Source organism: Delphinus delphis, chromosome 2, assembly GCF_949987515.2.
Source record: "Delphinus delphis chromosome 2, mDelDel1.2, whole genome shotgun sequence".
Lineage (NCBI taxonomy): Eukaryota > Metazoa > Chordata > Mammalia > Artiodactyla > Delphinidae > Delphinus > Delphinus delphis.
Genome location: NC_082684.1, coordinates 130,370,794 through 130,394,252, shown reverse-complemented (window position 1 = coordinate 130,394,252; position 23,459 = coordinate 130,370,794). Strand labels below are relative to the sequence as shown.

The following is a 23,459-nucleotide window of genomic DNA, read 5'->3' as shown; positions in this document are numbered from 1 at the left end:
TTATTTATTCATTTTAATCCAAGCTCTTCACTATACAATAACATCACTAAACCATTGATTAGCTGAAGCCAAGAGAGGATTCAGGAACAGTCAACCTGACTCCTGGGACTAATTCCAGGAAGTTTATCCCAGCCAGTTTTTCTATATACTCTGTATGCTGCCATCTCCATACCTCCCCACCCCCAGAATAATCCCACATAAAAAATTTAAAAATCTTTCCTGGCTTTTTTTGCAATTAAGATTATGCATCGTCACCCGTGAATTTTTTTAATTCTGTAGTGAGAATTTTTTTAAGTGTTTCCACTTGTTTCTTTCCTTCAGATCCCAGCTCTCACTATGTGATTACCCTGAAAGCATTTAACAATGTGGGTGAAGGTATCCCCCTCTATGAGAGTGCTGTGACCAGACCTCACACAGGTAAGGTACCCTGTCCATCTCTGGTCTTCAGCATTTTTTCCAGCAGCTTAAGTAGAATGTTGGCATGAGGCCTGCCCCATAGGTATCAGTGAAAGGAAAAGAATATGGCAATTTAGGGTACAGGCTTCAAATAGGAAGATAAATGGGCTTTAAACATGGAAAGTTCTATGAATCCCTGTTTTGCTTTTTAGAAAATGTTAACAGTCCTGTCATGTAAACAAATCTATGTAAATGTGTAACACATGTTTTTAATATGTTGGGATCTAGAAAGCATAGTCGTGAGAGAATTAAAAACGAATTTTCATCTTTTGGTCATGTGAGTTATAACTAAAATGAGAAAAAAAATGAAAGAATCTCCATATCTCTGAGGAAATATATAGGTTACTGATGGAATAAATGTATATGATTGATGAATCCAACATTTTTTTTATTAGTCACCTGAGTTATTTGGGAAGGTATTTTTCTATGTGCTGTTTATATGCTTTATCTATAGAAAGTATGAAGTCATATGTACTATCCATTTGATCAACTGTACATTTATTAAAAAAGGGACCAAATATTTATTATTTTTCTTTGTAATTTAATCTATTTTATTTAATCTATTTTAATCTAATTTAATCTATTTTATTATTTTTCTTTGTAATTTAATCTATTTAAAATATCTTTAAAAGAATAATGTAAAATTTCTGTAGATTATGTAAAACATGATTTAGGTTTGAATGAGAAAGTTCATTGAAGTGAATATATTAGAATTGCAAAATTTTCTAAAGGGTACTGAAAACCAAAGAATTTATCACTTTCAGAAATGCTCTTTTCTATTTGTTTCTCAAAATTGTGAATCTGTATTGCCTGCTATGTATTCTGGATACTTTGCTTAATAGTATGGATTTGGCATTATTCGTTTTAAAAAGATAATCTCTGTCCCCTTTTTTTATGCTTTTACTTAAAAACACCAGCACCGTGCTACATATCCTGTCTTCTGCTCCTGTGTGCTTACAGTTTATAAGTTCTCTTAAAAATAGCTTTGGTATTTCAGAAAGGAAAAAAGTAAGATGAAAAAGAATATTTAAGCCGTTTGCTACTTTCTTAAATCAGTCTATAATAGAAAAAACAAATTCGGAATTATTTTCTTTTATGTGACTTAAAAATATAACATGGCTAGAAATATACAAGGGGAAATGTTCATAAGTCATGTAACCTAGTTATCTTTTCCAAGAGTTGTTACAAATAAGAAAAAAGTTCTCAAAAAAGTCTTGGTGATGTTTGCACCTGAAGGTGCATTTTCTGTAACTAATTGGTATGTGTCCTGATCTTTGAACAAAGCCCTTGATTATAATGTATGCTGTTCCTGTGTTATTTTTAGTCTTCATTGTGTAGGAAATACACAAATAGAGACTATTTCTTTAGTTTGGCAATTATTCATAAACAAGGCCCACGCCATTTCAGATTTAGGTTACAGAAAGGACTAGTCACCGTAAGTATATGGGAAACCCACTTTAAAACCTTCACTTAAAATAGATCAGTGTGTATATACTTAGAAAACTGGCCAAGAGTTGGGAAAGCCCAAATGGATGCTGCTGTATTGCCGTGGGCTCATGGTGCCTTTGTGCTCATTCTGGCCTTTGTTTTGACAATGATGCTTAGAGAATGTGTCTGTTGCATATGGTGCAGGACAGCACATGAGTATAGACTTTCCTTTCTATCAAATAAGTGCTCTGATTTCTAAAGTTCATCAAGGCTGTGTCATTTAGACCTTTAATAACTATGGCATTTCCCATAGCTGATTGGGATTCATCAGAGGGTTGTTCTAAGTCTACTGGAAAAAGTGTGGAAATATTCCTGCGTGGCGTCAGCTTACCTTTCCTCTATGAAGAGTAATGCCCTTGAGTTCCCTTTGCTTTATTTGCATGTGAGCCATATTGCTGCACTTCTTTTAGACCCAGGACATCAGCAGATCTGAACTGGACCCTGCGCCCAATACCAAGGCCAGGCTAAGTTGCTGTTGGCTGATATTCAGGACTCATGTTCCAGAGTAGGGACCCCTACATGTCCGGTGATAGCCACTGATAAGCCATGTCCCAAAAATTCATCCATAGTCACTGAAATATTAAAACAGATCATGAGCTTTGTGTTATTTGTTTAGAAAGAATACCCTTGATATTAAAAGCAGTTTTCATCTTTTAATGATTTTTGGACAGGAGGTAGAATTTTCAAGTAATGTAAAGGAAATTTTTTAGGAAAAAGAAAATTCAAGTTTGAATACATTAATATAATCACTGGATTATCAAATTTTATATACCTGTTCAATATACATACAGAATACAGGAGAAGAAAATAGTTAATTACTGTTTCTCTAGAGGCTTTCCTGCAATTTTTTCCTGAAAGAACACAAGTGGAAATATTCTTTTAAATGAATGGTGGTTATCTGTTAACTCCGGATTCTCTTTCTCTTTCTCCATTTCTCACCTTTCATTCCATTATATTACCCTGCATTTCCCTTTTCTTTTATTTTTGTTTATGTTAAAATGGCACTTCCATTTTTTAATTACTTTTTACCCAGACACTTCTGAAGTTGATTTATTTGTTATTAATGCTCCATACACTCCAGTGCCAGATCCTACTCCCATGATGCCACCCGTGGGAGTTCAGGCTTCCATTCTGAGTCATGACACCATAAGGATCACATGGGCAGACAACTCACTGCCCAAACACCAGAAGATTACAGACTCCCGATACTACACAGTCCGATGGAAAACCAACATCCCAGCAAACACCAAGTATAAGGTACTGGCACATTTGTTCTGGTTGAAAACCTAATTCTTGATATTTTCTGACTCTGAAGCTCTTGATTCATATATTTCCAGAATGCTAATGCAACGACTTTGAGTTATTTGGTGACTGGTTTAAAACCAAATACACTCTATGAATTCTCTGTGATGGTGACGAAAGGTCGAAGATCAAGCACATGGAGTATGACAGCACATGGGACCACTTTTGAATCAGGTATGTGTTGTCAGAACTTTGTCACATGGCATTTCTTCTCTTTGCAAGAAGTGAAAGCCAGTGAAAGTCCGTGCTAATGTCGTGCCATATCTCAAGTCATAAGACATCTCATCACCTGTTTTTCCTACCCAAGGAAAGAATTGAGTGCATGAATTGACATATTTACAGAACACAGTGAGCAGCTACAGCTGGAGTTCAGTGTTTGCTTTTTCAGCTGATTAATTATGTTTTTTCATCGTTGTACAAGAACATTAGCAAATAGGACAATATAATGCAAAGTGTACTAGATTTTAGGAGTCATGAGACTTGAGTTCAATTCCAAGGTCAACCATCTGTTGACTGTGATCATAAGCAAGTCATCCAGCCTCTCTGAATCTATTTCTTCCATCTATAAAAGAGGGGTGATCTCTGCCTTTCCTACTTTATAGGGTAAAATAAAGTACCCTATAAATAAAGTACGTGGTAAATTGTAAAGCACTGTGTAGACGTAAGGAATTACGGTTATTAACCTTGCCTTACTGGGAAATTGAGATAGAAAAGATGAAGTGGGCTGCCCTTCACCAATGCTATGCTTGCTAAAGCCTCAGCACTTTACCAGAGCCTCCCAAGCCTTCCCTAGGAGCTTTCTTGCAAACTGGTTAGTGTCTTATAAAATCTCCCACTGGAGTATTCTTAGGGTTTTTCTCTGTAAGTAAACATGAAAGAAAAAAGACAGCTAAGTAAATCAAGGGGAAAGCAAGCCATCCAATTTTAAGATTTTGCTTGCCTTTTGCTCACTTGTAGACCTACCCTTCTGCCCCTTGTACTTGCCTAGCATGGGGAGGTGTGTAACCGTTGGGAGGCTCTGTCTATTCCACCCTCCTATTTCTTTCTCTCTTTTAAATGAATAATGAAAAAACTAGAGCTATAAAGTCTCCGTAGACTGGGTTTGGCCCTAATGTCTTTTTATCTTCACAGTTGGTTGAATTTCCTGCAGAGAAAAGGAGATAGATTTGGAGAGAAAGAAATATAATGCACAAAAGCTTAAATAGACCTTGAGTTTGCTTTCTTTGCCAGTTTTAAGAGTATCTTTGTGCTTTCATTCCAGCCCATTAGGTAATAAATGATACTCCATCAGGAGTTTGCATTTCACTGGGCTCCCTTCCGTTTTATACTAGGAGAATTCCAGTATTTTAGGAAAAGAAGAGTAAGTTTAAGGATATACTTACTTTGCTCATTTTCCAACTAGTACATTAAAAGTTTTCAGCCATAACATGGAAATACAGATGCACTGTCATTTTTATTTTATTGGTTTTTCTGTTCCATAAACAGCTTTACATTTCAGAGCAATAACCTTCGTATCTTTTCAGCGTAAATTTAACTTAAAAAAAAAACCCATCAATTTGTAAATCATTTATTCTTTGGGGGAATGGTGGTTTTCAAACACTGTATTTGGTTTAGAGAGCCAACTGTAGGTAGAGAGAAAGTTACTTTATACTTAAAACTATTCTAACAAAACAATCCAAATTGGGGGGGAAATGTCATCTTGGGCACATTATATAACATTTCTCATTTTCAGTCTCCTGATCTATCAAGCAGGGACTACAAATGTCTTTTGATTTCCCTAACTAGCCTGCATATCCCTGACCTCCCCATCTGGATGCCTATACTGTATCCTCATGGTGTGATATTTCCTCTTTGGTACTTTGCATATCCTTCTTTTCATTGGAGCTATTTATAGATAGACAATGAATTCTTTGAAGCCAGGAGGCTTTATCTTTTTTGCCTCTGCCCTTCATTGTGCCTTCTAAATGGAAAGGGTTGAGGAAAGGGTGAATTAAATTGAAATGGATGGGAATTACTGAAAGTATTATTATTTTGTAGCTCCTGCTTCTCCACCCAAGGATGTGACAGTTGTGAGTAAAGAGGGAAAACCTAGGACCATAATTGTAAATTGGCAGCCTCCCTCTGAAGCCAATGGCAAAATTACAGGTAAGAGGCCTAAGATGCCTTTGAGTGTGTGACTGTTCCCTGTTCCTGCCTGGCAGAAGCATTCCAGAAGGGTGCCTCCTTGTTAGGAGAAATGGGGGTCTTAAAGCTGCCTTGGCCATTTTATGAGGTATGAGTCGTGATGGTCCTGGAAGGTGGAGCAAGGACGTGCTGTTTAGTGACATAAAAATGATTCACTAGCTGGTTGTTCTGACCCATGTTGCATGAAAGTCTGAAGGTTATGGGTTGTACTAGACAGCCTTTGGTTATAGTGGAACTTACGGACATATTTATTTTCCTCAGGAAAGCTGTTCTTCTCTATCTCTGACTAGATGACCAGCTTTGAGATTAAAGACCCTGCCTAATTCTACAGGATAATACCCAATAAATATAAACTCAGTTCTTTTACCCAGAAGCCAAAAAAAACCCATTAGGCTTTTAGTTTCTTTTTTCACCCAGAGCTGCTACTTCAGCTTCCCATGCTCTTACAACTAGAGTTAACAGTCCGAGTTGGCTTAGGCCTTTGAAGGGACCTTGAATTTTTTCAGAACAGAGGGCACTATGCCTTCCTTGGCCTTATCAGGGAGGAAAACCTGCCTCTGCTCCAGGTAGGTGTATGCCTCCTGAAGTTTCTTCGTATGAATAAGGCAGCCTAAGGAAACTGAAGGCCTTTCTTAGCATTGTCCTGCCTTGGCTTTCAGGAGGAATCCCTTTCCGTAAATCCCAAGTCTTTATGAAATTTTTACTTTAGGTTTTAGAATGTGCCTCTTCCATAAAGGAATTAAGCATGACTTGACATGGATTACATTTTGTTTTGTCTTTAAAACCAGTAATGATGCAGTGCATTTTTGCACTGTGTAGGTCAGGTAGGCTTGTGATTGTGGTTCTTCCTGCCTCAACCATGGAGATTGAGTGCCCTCTGGTGGATGTATCAGGTGACGTTTCACTGTGACTTCACCCACCCCAAGTTTGGGAGAATTTAGCAGAGGTGGCTGCGCATCTCCTAGGAGTTTTTCTCCTGGGAAATCACATTGGTGAGAGTTAAAACAGCATTGATGGGCTTCCCTGGTGGTGCAGTGGTTAAGAATCCACCTGCCAATGCAGGGGACACAGGTTCAAGCCCTGTGGGAAGCCCTATGGGAAGATCCCATATGCCGCAGAGCAGCTAAGCCCGTGCTCCACAACTACTGAGCCTGTGCTCTAGAGCCATGAGCCACAACTGCTGAGCCTGCGTGCCACAACTACTGAAGCCCACGCGCCTAGAGCCCGTGCTCCGCAACAAGAGAAGCTACCACAATGAGAAGCCCGCACACCACAACAAAGAGTAGCCTCTGCTTGCCACAAGTAGAGAAAGCCCCACATGCAGCGACGAAGACCCAATGCAGCCAAAAATAAATAAATAAATTTAAAAAAAAAAATATATATATATATAGCATTGTCAGGCCATTACTAGTTACTAGTTTTCAAAACTGCATTGAGTTAATTGTAGACCCTTGAAGTATAGGATGTTGGAATGATGATTAGGTTATTTTGCTTATATAATTTCCTAGCTTATGAGAATATTTAACCCTATATTTTTATCTTTACTTTTATTACTTCAGCTGCAGATATAGATGGTAACTTACAGTCTGGCACTGTTGAAATTGTGGTTTTATCTATATTATGTTTAGTGTAGCATTTAAAATGCTTTTTACCGTTGCTAATTTAATCTGTAACTAGTTCTTTATTTGTATATGCTGTAACATATATCTTTATTGACTTAACTGATTGCAAAAGAAAAAGCAGGAATAAGATTTCTTTTCCCATTAATTCCTTTGGATAGGTTACATCATATATTACAGTACGGACGTGAATGCAGAGATACACGACTGGGTTATTGAGCCTGTTGTGGGAAACAGGCTGACTCACCAGATACAAGAATTAACACTTGACACACCATACTACTTCAAAATCCAAGCTCGGAACTCAAAGGGCATGGGGCCCATGTCTGAAGCTGTCCAGTTCAGAACACCCAAAGGTAAAGCCTCCCAAACAGAGTGTTTCATTGTGTGTCTCTTGAGTGGGGCTATGCGTGCACATGTCACTTTAGCATGTAGAGACTGTGGATGATACAGGAAGTCCTGATGATGCGCTTAGGAGCCACAGTGTGAGCATTAATCTCAAAATGATCCCACCCACTGATACCAGATCAATGTTCCCTAGGTTACTGACCTAACCATGTAATTTACAGGGGAACTCTTGACTTCAGGCTGTTTGAGGCAGATGAATCGCAGTGATCTAAAAGTTCTTACCAGTCAGATCAGATGGGATTCTCTTGGTTCCCATACAGCGTAGCAGCATGTTTATTGTGATGGATGATTCTCTTTCAACACATGCAGGCTCTTAACCTGAAAGGCTTATTCATGGACCTTTGTAGAGAGAAAGGGTTGAGGCTTTTCTCAAAAGGGGCCCTTTAGAGAAAACTCTAGATAAGAAAGTGAAGGTAAAATATTGAACCAAGTAAGCTTAGGAATAAAAGTCGGGGACTGAGTCTGGAAGTATGGAAACCATACATGGATTTCTTTTCTGTTAGTACGAAAAACAAGACTCAACGTGTTTGGAAGTTTGTGGGTTTTTATTTTTTCCTTTAAAAATTCTGCCTGTCCCATCTTCAAAGCTTGTGATCCTTGCTCTTGTTTTTTTCTTCCCCTGTGCTTGGCCTGTTAGCGGACTCCTCTGATAAAATGGCTAATGATCAAGGTAAATGAGTAGATGGCCTCTCTTTCCTTTCCTCTCTTTTGTGACCTATTATTAGCTTTTTGGTTTTTTGGGGTTTTTTTTTCCTGAAAATCAGTACCAGTACCATGTGTTAAAAATCGAGTATTTATTGGCCAGAGTAGAGTTGAGTCCATGTTTGTGGCACTTGGAGTATCTGAAAAGCTGGGGAATCTATTGATACTTAGGAGCTAAATAGACTGGCAGGAAAAAAACTGAGTCAAACTTCTGCAGCTATAGGAGATTGGCCTTAAGTGTCGGCCAGATTATCATTTGTGCTAAGATACTGAAATTCTGTAACACAGATAGGGATTTGGGACATGATGAGAACAAGCATACCAATTTGTCATATTTGTAGCATCTCTAAGTGAAAAATTTAATCAAATTCAGTGAATACCCTCTTTTCCTCCCCCCAACAGAAAATCTACAAATGTACCCTACTGAATTGTATGATTATCTGTGATAAAATTAGTGGTCTCTGTTCTCTTGTTTTAAGCTTAATTCAGAGCTGTTTTTCCATTTCTTCTCTTAAATATATCTGCTTATTTTAAAAGAGGTTAGAGACCGTTTACAGTGGAAGTTTAGGGAGCTTGGGCCTCAGTGTCACCATTCTTGAAATTGTCAGTGTAGTCTGTTCACTGCAATTGCTATGGTGGAGAGGTAACCATACTTTGTGATTTTCATCTCTGGGAAGTCAGCTAAAGTAGGTATCTGTTTTCTATACTAAGAGCAGTAAAAGTAAATTTGATGGTTGCTTTTATTCTTTAGGAGTAGTTACTAGAAATACAGAGTCTTTGGATCTGGGTTAATGGCAAGGAAGATTCAAAATTTGAAGTTTCAAGTTTTAGGGCTTTGGAAATGTGTTTGCATTCAATGAGCCTTTTGTTGTATGTTAGAGAAACTGCAAACATACCTCTGTGTCTGTGTGTGTGTGTCTGTGTGTAAGGCACCCTAATCATGGTAGAACCTTTGACTTAAGCCTGAGAATAGAAAAGTAACTATACTGAATATGCACAGAATATAAATGTGCTCACTGTTCTTCCCTCACTTCACTCCATAAGCCAGGGTGCAATTCTCAGCTACACCGCACCTTTGGTAGTTAAAATTCTTTGCCCATATTTATTTTTGGTGTTTGGCTAATCCCTGGAATTTCTTGTTCATAGGTTAAATATAAAGGAAAAATGTTAAGAAATATGGGAATTAAGTCAATCGGTTTCTTGGTAAAGTGTGTTCATTGGCAATTATTTACATAATATGTTACTCTGGATAGCTTGGCTTAAATGTGGGCTACCTGACAAATAAGTACACTTAAATATGAAGAGCCTTACAAGGGCTGTTTCATCTCTGCCAGCTTATCACAGTGAAAAGAAAAACTGGAATCTTGAAATATGGTGTGTGCCATTTGGGAGGAATGACGGCATCAGAAGTAAAGGGATAAAGTAATAAGTATGGACAATGGGAAAGGGTCAAGGACTGTGAGTTAAATTCTAGAATATGCCCTTTTGGATACCCAAGACCTTCTTTGGGGGTTTTGAGCTTCTGGAAACATAGAAAATACTCTTTTCATTTCTAGATTTATTTGTTAAATGAACTCATACAGAAACCTTCAGATTTTAATTTCTTCCATTTCCTCCAAGTCTGATCATTTATAGCAGTACTTGATATTAGCTGTAATGTTTTACAGCAACACGTCCGGTTTATGCATTTCCAGGCAAGCTTTATTTCGTAGAAATAACTCTCATTTGTAAGTGTTTTCTGAAGCTTCATGCTCTTTACCTCTGCAAAGGATAAGATAATATTCTTCCCTAAAGATTTATTTAGTAGTTAATATTTATTGAACATTTACTGTGTGTCAGGCAGTATTCAGAATACTTTATAGGATTAAATTTCCATTTAATCCTCACAACCATTTCATGAAGTAGGTACCATTATTATCACTGTTTTACAGTGAGGGAACTAAGACCCAAAAATAATAGCTAAGTAACTTGCCAGAAGTCAAACAGTTAGTGCGTGATGGAGCCGGTGTTGCGGTGCAGGCAGTCGGTTACGCACTGTGCTGTATTAACTGTGTGGAACAGCTCTGCTTTGCAGTTCTTGCACACTTCTTCAAAAGAAGCATGAGACTGCCTTCTGGCCCCAGACTTTGCACTGAGGAATACCTTTGCTTTACTGGGGACGGACTCCTTATATTTGCTTTACAAGGCAGCTTCTTCTATAAATGTGAAGAATAAAATTCAAGACCAAGAATATAAATTTCTAAAAAGCTGATATTTGTGTTTTCTGAGGTCTGCTTATGAGGTGGTCCCAAGCCCAAGGTCAGCAGCCTCACTTGTTATGTTCCATGATGATGGATTAGGAGACAGTGTCCTTCGTGAGCAACTAGAGGGAAGACTTTGGTTTTTTTATCTTTGGATATTTAGGTTGACTGAGCAAGAACTGAGAACCCAGTTTGAATGTCCAGTTGCCTTCCTGCTCCCGTTAGGGTAACTTTATATTTGGAAAGGCAGCTTTATATTTTGAGAAAAGAATCCAAACGCTACTGACACTCACTAGGCCAGATCAACATAGCCGGTCCCTTGGAAGAGTCCATTTCTTTAATGCAGATTAACCTAACTGGTCCCCTTAGTCCCTTTTCCATGAGAAGCTACTTTAGCCATAAGTGCTGTGGGTAGTATTTCAGCTAATGTTTCCTGGGCTAGAGAAACCTTAACAGCAAGGGGCAGCTTTGTTACACCCTAGGTACAGCCATGGAACAAGGGTGTCAGACTTTCAGATGCCTCATTGCATAGAAAGCTATACCTTAGTTTGTTTTGCACAAATAGGCTATATTTTCCCATTGTGTGTGTGCTACTTCCTTTTCTCATGGACAGAGTAGACTGAAAATATTTTTTTTTTGTAGAAAACACTCGCTAGCTGTGAAGTAGACTTGTCACACCAATGGATTGGGTTGTTATTGACATGAGTTCTTCTTCTTCAGCCTCAGGGTCTGCAGGGAAAGGAAGCCGTCTGCCAGACCTAGGATCCGACTACAAACCTCCGATGAGCGGTAAAGCCCTTCCTGTGGCTTTTTTGGCCTCCTGTGGGCATGATGCAGTTCTGCTTGAAATCTTGAAATGTTTTTTGTAGCTCCTGTGTGGTGGATTGTAGCATGTTACTCATTTCTTTTTATTTAATAGAACTGGCTTTAGGCATTTTCTGGCAAATGTTTGCTGAATTACTATAAACTCATTCATTATAGGATCCAGAAATAAAATTGTTTCCCCACATATCCAGCTTAAAATAATTCTAAACAAACAAGTCTTCCTTTTGCCCACTGCCTCTAGAAAATAATTAGAATCTTGCTTTCAAAAATAAACCCTTTAGTGGGATTAGCTATCATCTAGCACAAGGCAGAGAAATGCTTTGGAATCATTAATTTATCCCCACACTACTTACTGCAGTGTTTTTAGTTTGGGAATTCTAAAAAATTATTACCAGTCTCCAAGCCATCCTAAGAGCTGATGCCTTCTAATTACTTAAATGATGACACCTACTTCTCTACTGAACGTCACCATTTGTAAGTTACTTTCACACATGAAATCACATTTGATCCTCATAACACTGTGGTGAGGCAGGGAGAACAAGTATCATTATTCCCATTTTATACATTAAGAGACTCAGCGGAGGGGTAATGTGCCTGGATCCACCCACATATTCTGGAAGTCCTAGAACCAAAACCCAGGTCTTCTGACTTCAGATTGTGCCTTTTCCACTGTCACACACAGCCTGAAAAGCATGGGGTTCTATACCAGATGTGGGAATCCAGGATGGCAAAATGTCCACAAAGGTAGTTACTAGAAATGACCCTTACTGTCTCCTCACTTGTAGAGTAATTTTACTCCAATAAAAAAAAAAAAAAGAAACATATGGAAGAGAAAGGAAAAGAGTTACTAGTTCTCTGGAAACTCCTGATCTAATTGTGGAAACAAAATTATCTCAGTCTCCAGTATCTATTTAAATAAAAAGTGATATTGCCCAGACTTCTGTGAAATCAGCCAGTTCTTAGGAGAGCCAGACAAATTTGCTTGCTTCAAGAAATTTTTAGGCTCTGAGTTCTAGGACTTTATGAGTTTCTCCTCCTGGGATGCATATGTTATATTTATGTGCTGTCCACAGTATAATATTCAAGACTGTGAGAAAAGCAGTTATTTCTTTGTCTTTTCTTTCATTTATGCATTCATTCATTTATTCACACATATTTCTAAAGGTTCAGGTTCTATGTAACAGGCTGTAGGAACAGGAGGATTGAGTAACAAACTACCTGATAGAGAAAAGAGAAAACTTTGTAGAAGAGATGATCTCTGACCCAGATTTTAAAAGGCACAGAGAAGATTGCTAAATGTTGAGGAGGGGGTTGAACATCCTAGGACACAATAAAAGCACGTGTGGAGGCATGGCAGTTTAAAACAGCCTGCTTGGACATGGAGGCAACCTAGGTGTCTGTTGACAGGTGAATGGATAGAGAGGGTGTGGCGCATATGTGCAATGGAATATTATTCAGCCATAAAAAGGAACTAAACTGAGTTATTTGTAGTGAGGTGGATGGACCTAGAGTCTGTCATACAGAGTGAAGTAAGTCAGAAAGAGAAAAGCAAATACCGTGTGCTAACATATATATAGAATCTTAAAAAAAAAAAAAATGGTTCTAACAAACCTAAGGGCAGGACAGGAATAAAGACGCAGATGTAGAGAATGGACTTGAGGACATGGGGAGGGGGATGGATAAGCTGGGACGAAGTGAGGGAGTAGCACTGACATATATACACTACCAAATGTAAAATACCTAGTTAATGGGAAGCAGCTGCATAACACAGGGAGATCAGCTCGGTGGTTTGTGACCACCTAGAGGGGTGGGAGGGAGACGCAAGAGGGAAGGGATATGGGGATATATGTATATGTATAGGTGATTCACTTCGTTACACAGCAGAAACTAACACAACACTGTAAAGCAAGTACACTCCAATAAAGATGTTAAAAAAAATTTTTTTAAACCTGCTTTCTCCAGGGATCACACTGCCTAGGGACAGGATAGAGAGTCTCGTGTTAGAGAAGGTAGGTTAGAACCAGCCTGTCAAAAGCTCAAGTGCTGTTGCTAAGAAATGTGAGCTTCCTCATGTAAGTAACATATGTAAGATGTCTGATACTACTGGTAAACTATGACTTCCATTTATTGAGTATCTACTATGATTACCCTGATGACAGCGGAGAATGAGTTGGGTGTCACGAGTATGAAGTCAGAAAAGAGTGGTTTGGAAGCTGTTGCAATAGTCCAGGTGAGCCTTAATGTCCCTGGTAGGAGGGATGATGCTCCCATTGGCAGCTCATTCTTACTCTATTTTAAAAGGGAGCTTTTGGCCAGCTCAGAAGTTAGAGGTCAACTGCAATTAAATGAGAATTTGTCTCTGTTGAATGCAGGAAAGAACTGCCACCACCACCTCTGCTTGCCTCCCACACCCCAGCTCCCCAGCCTCTGATTGCAGTGCCTGCCCCACCCAGTAACTCAGCACTGCTGTTAATAAAAGTTTTATGTAAGGCCCTAGTATGGTCTAATTGTATTGCCTCCCAGTTCCATAGTCGTTCCCAAATATAAAAATGTTATTTTATTGAAGGTCAGTGTGTACAATTTAAGTTGTCTATCTGCTGACTTTTTTCTCAGAAATGAAGGATAAAAGTGATTAAAGCAAATGTAGAAGAATAAGCTCTTAAGCTGTCAAAATTATCCCACATTTAGGACTGTGCTTAGTAGCCTATAAAATCATAGAATCAAAAGTGAAAGGTCCGCTAATCCAATCCAGTGTTATGGAAGGGATTCCCACAATAAGTATAGTTTGGATTAGATCGTAAGTTTATAAGCCAGGCTGTATATGAGAATCACTTTAGGAGCTTTTCTAAGAACACGGGTAGGAGGCCATACCTTCATGGTAGGAATTTCTTCCACAACATCCCAGATGGGTAGGATGACTCTTCTTAAGTACTTCTTCTAGTGACTAAATATTTAGTCACTAGCAATAGTTAAGCAAAACAGCTCATCCTATTAATTGTACAGCTTTGATTGTTAGGGCAATAAGAGAGAGTAACTAGAAGAAAAGATGTCATCTATCCATGATGGTTAGATCTGTGTAGAGGGATTTCCCATATTTTATAACATGAACTTGCATAACTTTTATAACGAGGTGGGAAGCAAAGAACTATGTTTCAGAAAATGGAAGAGCAAGACTACAAAAGGCCTTGATAAAAAGCTGAGCCTCATCCTGTGAGCAATGAGGGAACAATAATAGGAAGAAGAAAATCTGTTTCTTCAAGGTCCTAAATGATGTGGCCTCTGCACACCCCTCCAGCCTCACCTTCATCTTTTTTCTGCTCACTTCCTTCTCTCTAACTTTGCATATCTCTCTTTGCTTCAGCAATACTGGCTGCCTTTCTCTTCCTTGAACGTGCCAAGCTCATTCCTGCCATAGGATCCTTCCACTAGCTATTCCCTCTCTATGGAATGTTCTTCCTCCAGGTCTTTGTATGGTGGGATCATTCATGTCATTCAAATCTCAGCCCAAATGCCATCTCCTCAGAGAAGCTTTTCCCATCCATTCAATCTAAAATAGCCACCCAGTCACTCTGTATCATATACCTTCATTTTATTTTTTCATAGCACTTATTACAAACTAATAATTTCTTATTTGTTTATTGTCTGCCCCCACCCCTACCTATCTTTGTTGTTCACTGTTGCATCCTTAGGACCTAGAACAATGCCTGGCTCATAGTAACCACTCAATAAATATTTGTCAAATTAATGCATATGTACATACTTTTTCCTGAAACTGAATAAGAAAATTAACTCTGCATAGACTGTGTATTTATAAAAAGAGAGACGTTATTTTTCAAATAATTTTTTTGTGATGGCAGACATCTATACGTTGGAAAAAACCTTTTGTTTTCTATGAATGTACATTTTTTAAATAGTTTTGCAAGTCAGAAAACTAAAATGATTCACAAATGGTGCTTTATAAAATGAATTTACATACAACATGAGACACCAGGAGACAGACCCCCTTATTTGTCCAAGCACAGTGTTCAGTATAACTTGAGAAACTTTTATTGAACATCAGCTTTGTGCAAGGTACTGTGCATAGGGCAGAAACTCCGCTCTCTAGATTTCATGAGCTAGTGGAGATGGCTGTGTTCATGAGGCACTTTTATACAAGGCACGGTGATGACTGTTATCAAGAAGCTCACAGAAGTATCTATACTCACATGACGGTTCTGTAGCCTGATTTTATGCTAGAATTCTCTAACACTAGCAAGCGTACGGTTTTCCCTTTCCAGGCAGTAACAGCCCTCATGGAAGCCCCACCTCTCCTCTAGACAGTAACATGCTGCTGGTCATCATCGTTTCCGTTGGCGTCATCACCATCGTGGTGGTCGTGATCATCGCTGTCTTTTGCACCAGGCGTACCACTTCTCACCAGAAAAAGTAAGGAGCCCCAGTTGTAGCCCATACATTTTTTTTGTACGTATTCTTTTGCTTCTATGTGACTTCTGTATCTGGAGTTGTACACAGAGTTAAAACATAAAATATGTGAAAAGCGATGTTTTAAATATTTTTAAAGGAAATGCAGAATGGTTCCTCTTATTAAGTGTGTGTCATTCAGGGTCCTGGCAGGAAAGAGATGGCACACTGAAAGGGGGTGAAGGAGGCTTTAATGAAGGGACCATTTACAATGTCCTAGGTGGGGTTAGCGTTAGGCAGCAGTGTTCAAGGGCCAGCAGCAGTGATAGGCCACTGTCACCCTTAAAAGGGTGAGGGTTTTTTCTGATGAAGAGAGAGCTGTTTTCAGGGATCTGAAGCAGCAGGAGAGGGCTTGCGACAGGAACCGTGTGGGGTGGTAGGACTGTAACTACTGCCAACCTCTAGCCCAGCAGTGAGGGGGCAGGAGAGAAAATACCTCCTACCTTCCAGTGTCTTGCCTGTGCATTCTACCTTCCAAACCAACTGGAAGCCAGGGACAGAGTTACCTTGTAGATGTAGTTCATTTAACTCAACCTCTCAAGTCACAGAGCCAATTAGACAATCGATCTGGAGAGGAAAGTGGACTATGTCCAGCCTTGTTGGGGGCCCCTTTGGAAGACTGTCTCTGTGCACACAGTGAACCAGATGCACAGGAGTTTGTGGAATTTCATGGCACAAATGTCAGCTGAGATGGACGGAGACCATAGACCATAGACTCTAAATCTAAGCTTAAGAGTATTTTTAAAGAAGTGCTACCAAGTGTAGAAGTTGAGGTTGGGACTGCAGGAGGTGGGGTGGGGGGAATGCGGTGGAGAGATGTATTGATTAAATGAACGAGAAAGGATTACTTATAATCAGCATATCACATTAGCAGAGAGGTCAGGTGGCTGCTAGCTCTGAACTCCTCTGGGATTTTGAGGCTTGCGGCTAATTGTCTAGAGGAGCTAGCAAGGTGATTCCATAATACGGTGCTTGATAACAGCCTGCACTCCGGAACCTGAGAGAATCCTTGACCCTAGGTCATATTCTACTCCTATCTCTGGCCAGCAAGACAGATGCCATAAAAAAGGACATTCTTGAGTTACCCCTAATAGCAAAAACACAGTATGGGTAATAGAACAACTTTAGTTGCAGTATCCTAAAGGATCGTAAGATGGAGGTATTGCTCCATAAAGAGAAAAGAGAAATTCACGTCTGTGTGATTATCATCAGACCTGGTCTGCCCAAGGCAAGGATGCGAGGATTTAATAACAATAAGTCTGTTCGTTTTCAAAATAGAGGGCAAGTACAAGCTACCATCTAACTGCTACTAGTTATGGCTTTATGTCATTTTCTGTAGGTTCTGTGATGTTTTTAATCTTTCTTTTGCCGAAATAAAATAGCTTTCTGTAGCTCACCTTCATCATGTTTCCAAGAGGATGGGGGCTCTCTTTATAAGCCTCTTGATGGCTGCCTCTTACAGCTTTCCCTACCTACCTTTGACTGTAGAAAACGGTTTCTCTTTAAAACCTCAGAGATGACATTTTTCTACACTACAACTTTTCTATAAGCTGCTTTTTCAGCATTTCCCATTTATCTCTATGAACTTGATTTTGCATCTAGTTTTAGACATCTTGAGATCTTTATTTAAAAGAATCTGGAAAAACAAAATGACAACATTCCTTAATGTTTGGGGCGATTTAAAATTCAAAGTAAATAAAAAATAAAGTACTTAGTCTTCAGATTGAGAGGTGGGAAAATGAGTTTGTAATAGGCTCTGTACTCTGTATTTGCATCTGCAGGTCCTATAATTTGCGTCCCTTTGGCTAAAAGAATCGTATCAAGTCTTCATAGAGCTTTCCCCTCCTCCTCCCCCAGTGATCTGCTTTCCAAGTGTTCCATTGACCATCGAAAATATGTGAGCTCTTCTCAGTACTTTTCTTCCTCTTTAATACCTGAGACACCTCCCATTTCAATTGTAGCTGTTTATAGACTCTTACAACCTCAAAGCTGACAGAGTATTTAGAGTCTAGCCCCTTTTAGTTTCTCAGCACATCCCTCTATAGCCCCCTCGCTCTCAAAAGATGAGACCTATCTCAGTGTGCCGCCATCAAATCTGAAAACCTTTCCATGTCGGGAATAATCATTTTCTCCCCCTTCCTCCTGTCGGAGACCAGTTCTCCACTTACCGTCTGGATCCCAGCGTCTCCTGCTTTCTAAGACCTTGTACTTGTGGTTGTCCCTTTCTCCAGCACAGCTAACCTCTCACTCTCTGTTGGCTCTGCCCCTTCAGCATGTAAGTGTGCTCAAACTTCTTCTATCTTAAGAAATAATTATAACCCTTCCTCTGTTGCATGGTCCTTACCACCAACCACTTACAAATCTCTGTCTTTCCCTTCACCACAAATTTCTTGAATACTTGTCTACACTCACTTGTCCATTTTTTCACTGCCCATTCATGCTTCAGTCCTTTTCTAATCCAAATTTTGCCCCTACTGCTTCAGCAGAATTGCTTTTGCTGAGGTCACCAGTGACTTCCATATTGCTAAAGCCAAAGGAAATTTTTCAGTCCTTATCTTCATCTCTCCCCACTTAACACAGTCAACTACTCCTTCCTTTTTGAAACATTCTCTTGAATACATTCTCTTGTATTCCGTGATTGTGTGTTCATTTTCGCAGCCTCTCCAATCTACTCAGCCATCAAATACAGACATTCCTCAGGGCCTGGTCCTAGAATTACTCTCTTCTCCTTCTACGCTCTCTCCTAGTGATACTTGCTCCTTTGACTTCATTTACTTCTGAATTTCAGCTACTCCCATATTCCTCTCTCTAGCCAAGGCCTCTCTCTTCTGAGTCTCAGGCTTGCCTCAGTCTCAGAACCAATTACCTGTTTTATGTTTCATCTGTAGTGTCTCAGAGCCACTTAGCATGTCCAAAACAATTTATAATCTTTTCTGTCAAACCTGCTTCTCCCCAGTGTTAGTAAATGGCTTAAGCCAGAGACCTCGGCATAATCCTTTATTCCTCTTGTTTCTTTATTCCTATCCTTTCCCACATCCATTTTTTCACCAAGTCTTGTCATTTTGGGCTCCTAAATAACTGCCAAATCTCTCTCTTTCCTCCATCCTCACTGTCCCAGGCCACCGTCAGTCATGGCTGAGATTATTGCAGTTGCCTCCTAACTGCCCTCCTGTTTTGTCCCCTACCCCTCAAATCCATTCTTCTCATCCCAGTTGGTTTAAATTTTTAACTCAGAGTTCATCTCCTTACTCTCCTGCTTAAAACCATTTAGGGGTTTCTCTTTACTCATAGAGGGAACTGCAGACTCTTGGCATGGCTCTAATAGCCCTTTATGATCTAATCCCTGCCCATCTTGCCAGCATCATTTCATATCATTCTCTCTATGGTTCATACGCTGCCACCACTCCGGACTTTTTACAGTCCCTCTAGCACACCAGGCTGTTGCTCTGTGCTTCAGGGCTCTGACATAATCTGATTTTACCACCTGGAATGCACCTTCTGCCCTGTCCCATTTAGGTCTTAGCTTAAATGTCACTTTTTCCGTCACATTTTTCCTGTCCACTATATGTCCAGCTATTAAGAGGTTACTATAACACTTGGCATTTCATTAAGCTCAGAACATTTAAAAATAATAGTTCAGGGCTTCCCAGGTGGCGCAGTGGTTGAGAGTCCGCTTGCCGATGCAGGGGATGGGGGTTTGTGCCCTGGTCCGGGAGGATCCCACATGCCGCAGAGCCATGGCGGCTGAGCCTGTGCATCCGGAGCCTGTGCTCCGCAACAGGAGAGGCCACAACAGTGAGAGGCCCACGTACCGCAAAAAAAAAAAGAAAAAAAAAAAGTTCAGTGTCTGTCTTCCTCACTTGGCCAGAAGTGCTGAGGGTACAGCAATCCAGCATAGGGCCTGACATACAGTAGGTACCTAATAAATGCTTATTGAGTTGGGTGAGTGACTTAATGGAGAAACTAAGGCACAGAAAAGTCGACACTGTCATCCCCATTCTTGACTTAACCCAGTGGTGGTCCTAGTTTGAGTTACCTATGGAGTTCCCTTCCTCCTTTATAAGCAGACTCTATGTCTACTCCATTGTTATATTTCTAGTTAATGGTGTCCTTTCTCTATTGATTGGAAACTTGGGGAGAAACCTTTTGCTTTAGAGATTATTTGATTCAAAAATGCTGTCTAATCTGCTTATACTCAAAAAGTCACAAGGCAATATTCAAATATGCCCTCTGCTTATACTCAAAGTCACAAGGCAATATTCAAATACGCCCATGTACATACCTCTAAATAATGTGGACAAAGCAGTGATACACTTACTATTCCCAGAAGGAAACTTCTTGACTCTGTTTTTCTTGTTTGTTTCTGATTTTGCCTGAAGCATCTCTCAGAAGGGAAGTTTTAATCATTGAAACCTTTTGACTAATAATATTCAAGAGTTACTTTTAAAAATCCTCTTAATTTTGTACCTAGGAAACGAGCTGCTTGCAAATCAGTGAATGGCTCCCACAAGTACAAAGGGAACTCCAAGGATGTCAAACCCCCAGACCTCTGGATCCATCATGAGAGACTGGAGCTGAAACCCATTGATAAGTCTCCAGACCCAAACCCCATCATGACGGATACTCCAATTCCTCGTAACTCTCAAGATATCACACCAGTTGACAATTCCATGGACAGCAACATCCATCAAAGGCGGAATTCATATAGAGGTTCAGGTTTTTCCCAAATGTTTGGAGACTATTTTCATTTAAACCATTTTCCATTTTGTAAGGTTGCCTTAATTTGGTGATTCCTATACGAGGTTAGGTTTAAAGAAATGTGTGTTACAGGATCAACCTCTGATGAAGAATAGCTAGCTCGTTAGGGGGGAGAGGTTCTATACCCAGATGAGACAGTCTTCTAGCTCTGTTAGGTCTCTCATCGTGTTCACCAACCTGACACTCAAGCATTTGAGACAACGTAGCCTATGTCTGTGCATTTCATTCCATCCCTTCAGTGGGGCCCCAGCTCTCATTGTGGTGTTCAGCATGTTCTTGGTCTGGCTGCTCTCCCTCACAGACCTGCAGTGAAGCATGGTAGGCAGCGTTGTGTCAACTGAGTTGACTCAACAGGGACTCCTGTAATGCACTAATGGTCATTCCTCTTTATTTCACTTCCTGCAGAACCACCTTGTCCCATTGTTGTTTGTGAGTCCTGAATCCCCCACTTGAAATGTTTTACTGCTGAGGCTGCTCATTGGCCTAGGGCACATGTTTGTAACCAGCCTCCATATTTGATGTCTAGGGCATGAATCAGAGGACAGCATGTCTACACTGGCTGGAAGGCGGGGAATGAGACCAAAAATGATGATGCCCTTTGACTCCCAGCCACCCCAGCGTAAGTTAAAAGCTTCTCTTTTCCCGAGGGCTGCCAATCTATCCAGTCATGTTGGGGAACAACTATCAGTGATCTCTTTGACTTCACTTGATCCTAACACAAAAAATAATCTACCAAAGCTTTGGCACCATGAGGGAATAAGTATCAAGCATTTGCCATATTTTGCAATTAATATTTATTCTTGCAAGTAGCTCCTTTAATTTCAGTGCAAATAAGCTAAGAAGCCAATTTCCACAAGTCTCCCAGGCATTAGGGAAGTGACCAGTCTCTTTAAAAGTACATCGAGTCTCTGCAGGAGAGATGGGGCTGAAGATGGCTAGATGTCACAGTATTCCTTAGGCTTCCCGATACATAATCAGTGTTGATAGGCACCTGCGGAATTTTTTTTTAGTTAATAGATGTTATATTTTAGAGGAGTTTTAGGTGGACAGCATGGAATATTTTTCAACCTTATCTGACCCATGCTTCACTTTGATAAGCATGAAAATTGCCCAGCCTCCTTTAATAATATTTGAAACTCAAAATAAGTTAACTGTCATGATTAAAAAACCAAAAAGCAATGGGACAGACCAATTATATTTTTAAACTAGTGTTTCTTCTCCCTTGTTACTGTTTTCAAGGTGGGGAAGCCTTTCAGATTAGCTGGCACAATGGGACTTGAGGTTGAGGGTCCTCTGTGCCATTCTAGAGAGATAAGAAGCCACTTGCCTACCAATATCAAGTTTAAAAAACTATTTGATCTTGAAGTTATTTGCTCTGGACTGAACAGTAGGTTAGTAAACATTAACACTGTCAGGTGCCTAGATTCAAATCCTGAAAGATCACTTTTTAATTTAACCTAAATGAGCTTTTGGATTTTTATTCATTTCTTAAAAGATGTCCCATTTCAGAACTATTAGCCATCCCTGTTAACAAACGACAGAGATTTTAAATAATCACAGATATCCTACACACAGAAGATGGTACCATATACTTGGAAACTGGTGGAATCCCTGAGAGTGTAAACGTCTGCACACACGCTGTCACTTGCACGAGATTCTCAAAATCAGCTTTGAAAGGGAAAGGGCCCATTTGCTAACAGGTCATTTCTGCACAAAGTAGTTTTTGCTTAGGGTCCACGATAAAAAAAAAAAGAGGAGCCTGTACTTCGAAGTGTGCAAGGAAAACCAGTTTCCCTCTCATCAGAGGTGCCCTGGACGGGGTCCCCAGGTTTAGAAGTGTCCAAAAAGAGTAAATTATTCCATTCCAGTTGCTTTTGATTTATAAGAAGATGGTAGCTTGACTACTTACTTGTTTGTTTTATATAAGACTTTAGTTCTTGCCTGAACTGGCTTATTTTTAAAACTTGTAAAATTTGACTAACCCTATTCCTAGATTTGTTATTTTTAAATATGTTACACAGAAAAGATGTGCTGTACTAGTTGATAGCATTCCTGTTTTTTTTCTTTTTTTGGTGGTGGGAAGGAGTATGCATAAAGGTACAGTATTACTTAATTTGTGCCTCAACAGTTGGGTGGGTGAGTGGATCCTTTAATTCAAGAATCTGAAACCCAAATTTACTTGTGATGTACTTGTGATCTTCAGGTTTAGAGATATGCTTTTCCCCACGTGGCTTCAATCCTTTTTCACAAGCTGGGATTCCCTGGAGTCCGCATCCCCCATCCACCTACCATGGCTTTAAATGTCTGAGCACTGTTGAGAAAGGCTTGGTGGTGTCAGGATGAGGTTCCATCAAAGGCCTTGCACCAGAAGCTTTGGATTCTGATTCAGCTAATAGCTAATGATTGCCAACTGTATTCTAGACAGACACTTTCACATTTTTAATTTGGAAAAACTGGCAATGCCTTAAAGTCAACTTTGTTTTTCTTTTGTGAGAGTTCTCTGTACCTAAAACACTTTCAAGTTGCACTTCCTAGATAAAAATCAGGAGGCTTTTTCCCTCACCCTAGCCTTAATTCTGGAAAACATTGATTCTGAAACATCCTACTTCTGAAAACTACCTGTCTTCCCCTGGAGGAGGTGCTGACTGCCAAGCTGCCCTAAGACCTCTGCTCAGCCAGATTTTCCAAGTTGTATTTTATTCCAAGGGACCACCTGCAGCTTCTGATCCCTGAGGGCAGGGAAAGCCCCTGATTAGTTTCCCAGGCCTTGAGGGGGGGAGGGGCAGCACTGCTCCAGGGTCCCTGGCTGGTTGTGCCACCTGCTTGTTTGCACGTGGCAAAGAGAAAGCTGCAGAATAAAGGCCTCAATTTTTTTTTTTTTTTTTTTTTTTTTTTTTTTTGCTGTATGCGGGCCTCTCACTGTTGTGGCCTCTCCCGTTGCGGAGCACAGGCGCCGGACGCACAGGCTCAGCAGCCATGGCTCACGGGGCCAGCCGCTCCGCGGGCATGTGGGATC

At 40.0% G+C, this 23,459-nt stretch overlaps 1 protein-coding gene across 8 annotated transcripts in view; it reads left to right on the top strand.

Annotated features, from left to right (window-relative positions):
* NEO1 (neogenin 1) overlaps nucleotides 1–23,459 on the top strand; it is a 238,963-nt gene that overhangs the window by 205,732 nt on the left and 9,772 nt on the right. For 4 of the 8 annotated variants that reach the window (XM_060005644.1, XM_060005650.1, XM_060005646.1 and 1 more), the window contains 10 exons: nucleotides 322–417; nucleotides 2,978–3,201; nucleotides 3,282–3,420; nucleotides 5,284–5,391; nucleotides 7,211–7,405; nucleotides 8,095–8,127; nucleotides 11,120–11,188; nucleotides 15,502–15,649; nucleotides 20,157–20,395; nucleotides 20,970–21,062. In XM_060005644.1, the coding sequence (XP_059861627.1) occupies nucleotides 322–417; nucleotides 2,978–3,201; nucleotides 3,282–3,420; nucleotides 5,284–5,391; nucleotides 7,211–7,405; nucleotides 8,095–8,127; nucleotides 11,120–11,188; nucleotides 15,502–15,649; nucleotides 20,157–20,395; nucleotides 20,970–21,062 (1,344 nt within the window). The remainder of the gene's footprint in view (nucleotides 1–321; nucleotides 418–2,977; nucleotides 3,202–3,281; nucleotides 3,421–5,283; nucleotides 5,392–7,210; nucleotides 7,406–8,094; nucleotides 8,128–11,119; nucleotides 11,189–15,501; nucleotides 15,650–20,156; nucleotides 20,396–20,969; nucleotides 21,063–23,459) is intronic. The other 4 variants (XM_060005649.1, XM_060005645.1, XM_060005648.1 and 1 more) reach the window with 3 other exon arrangements.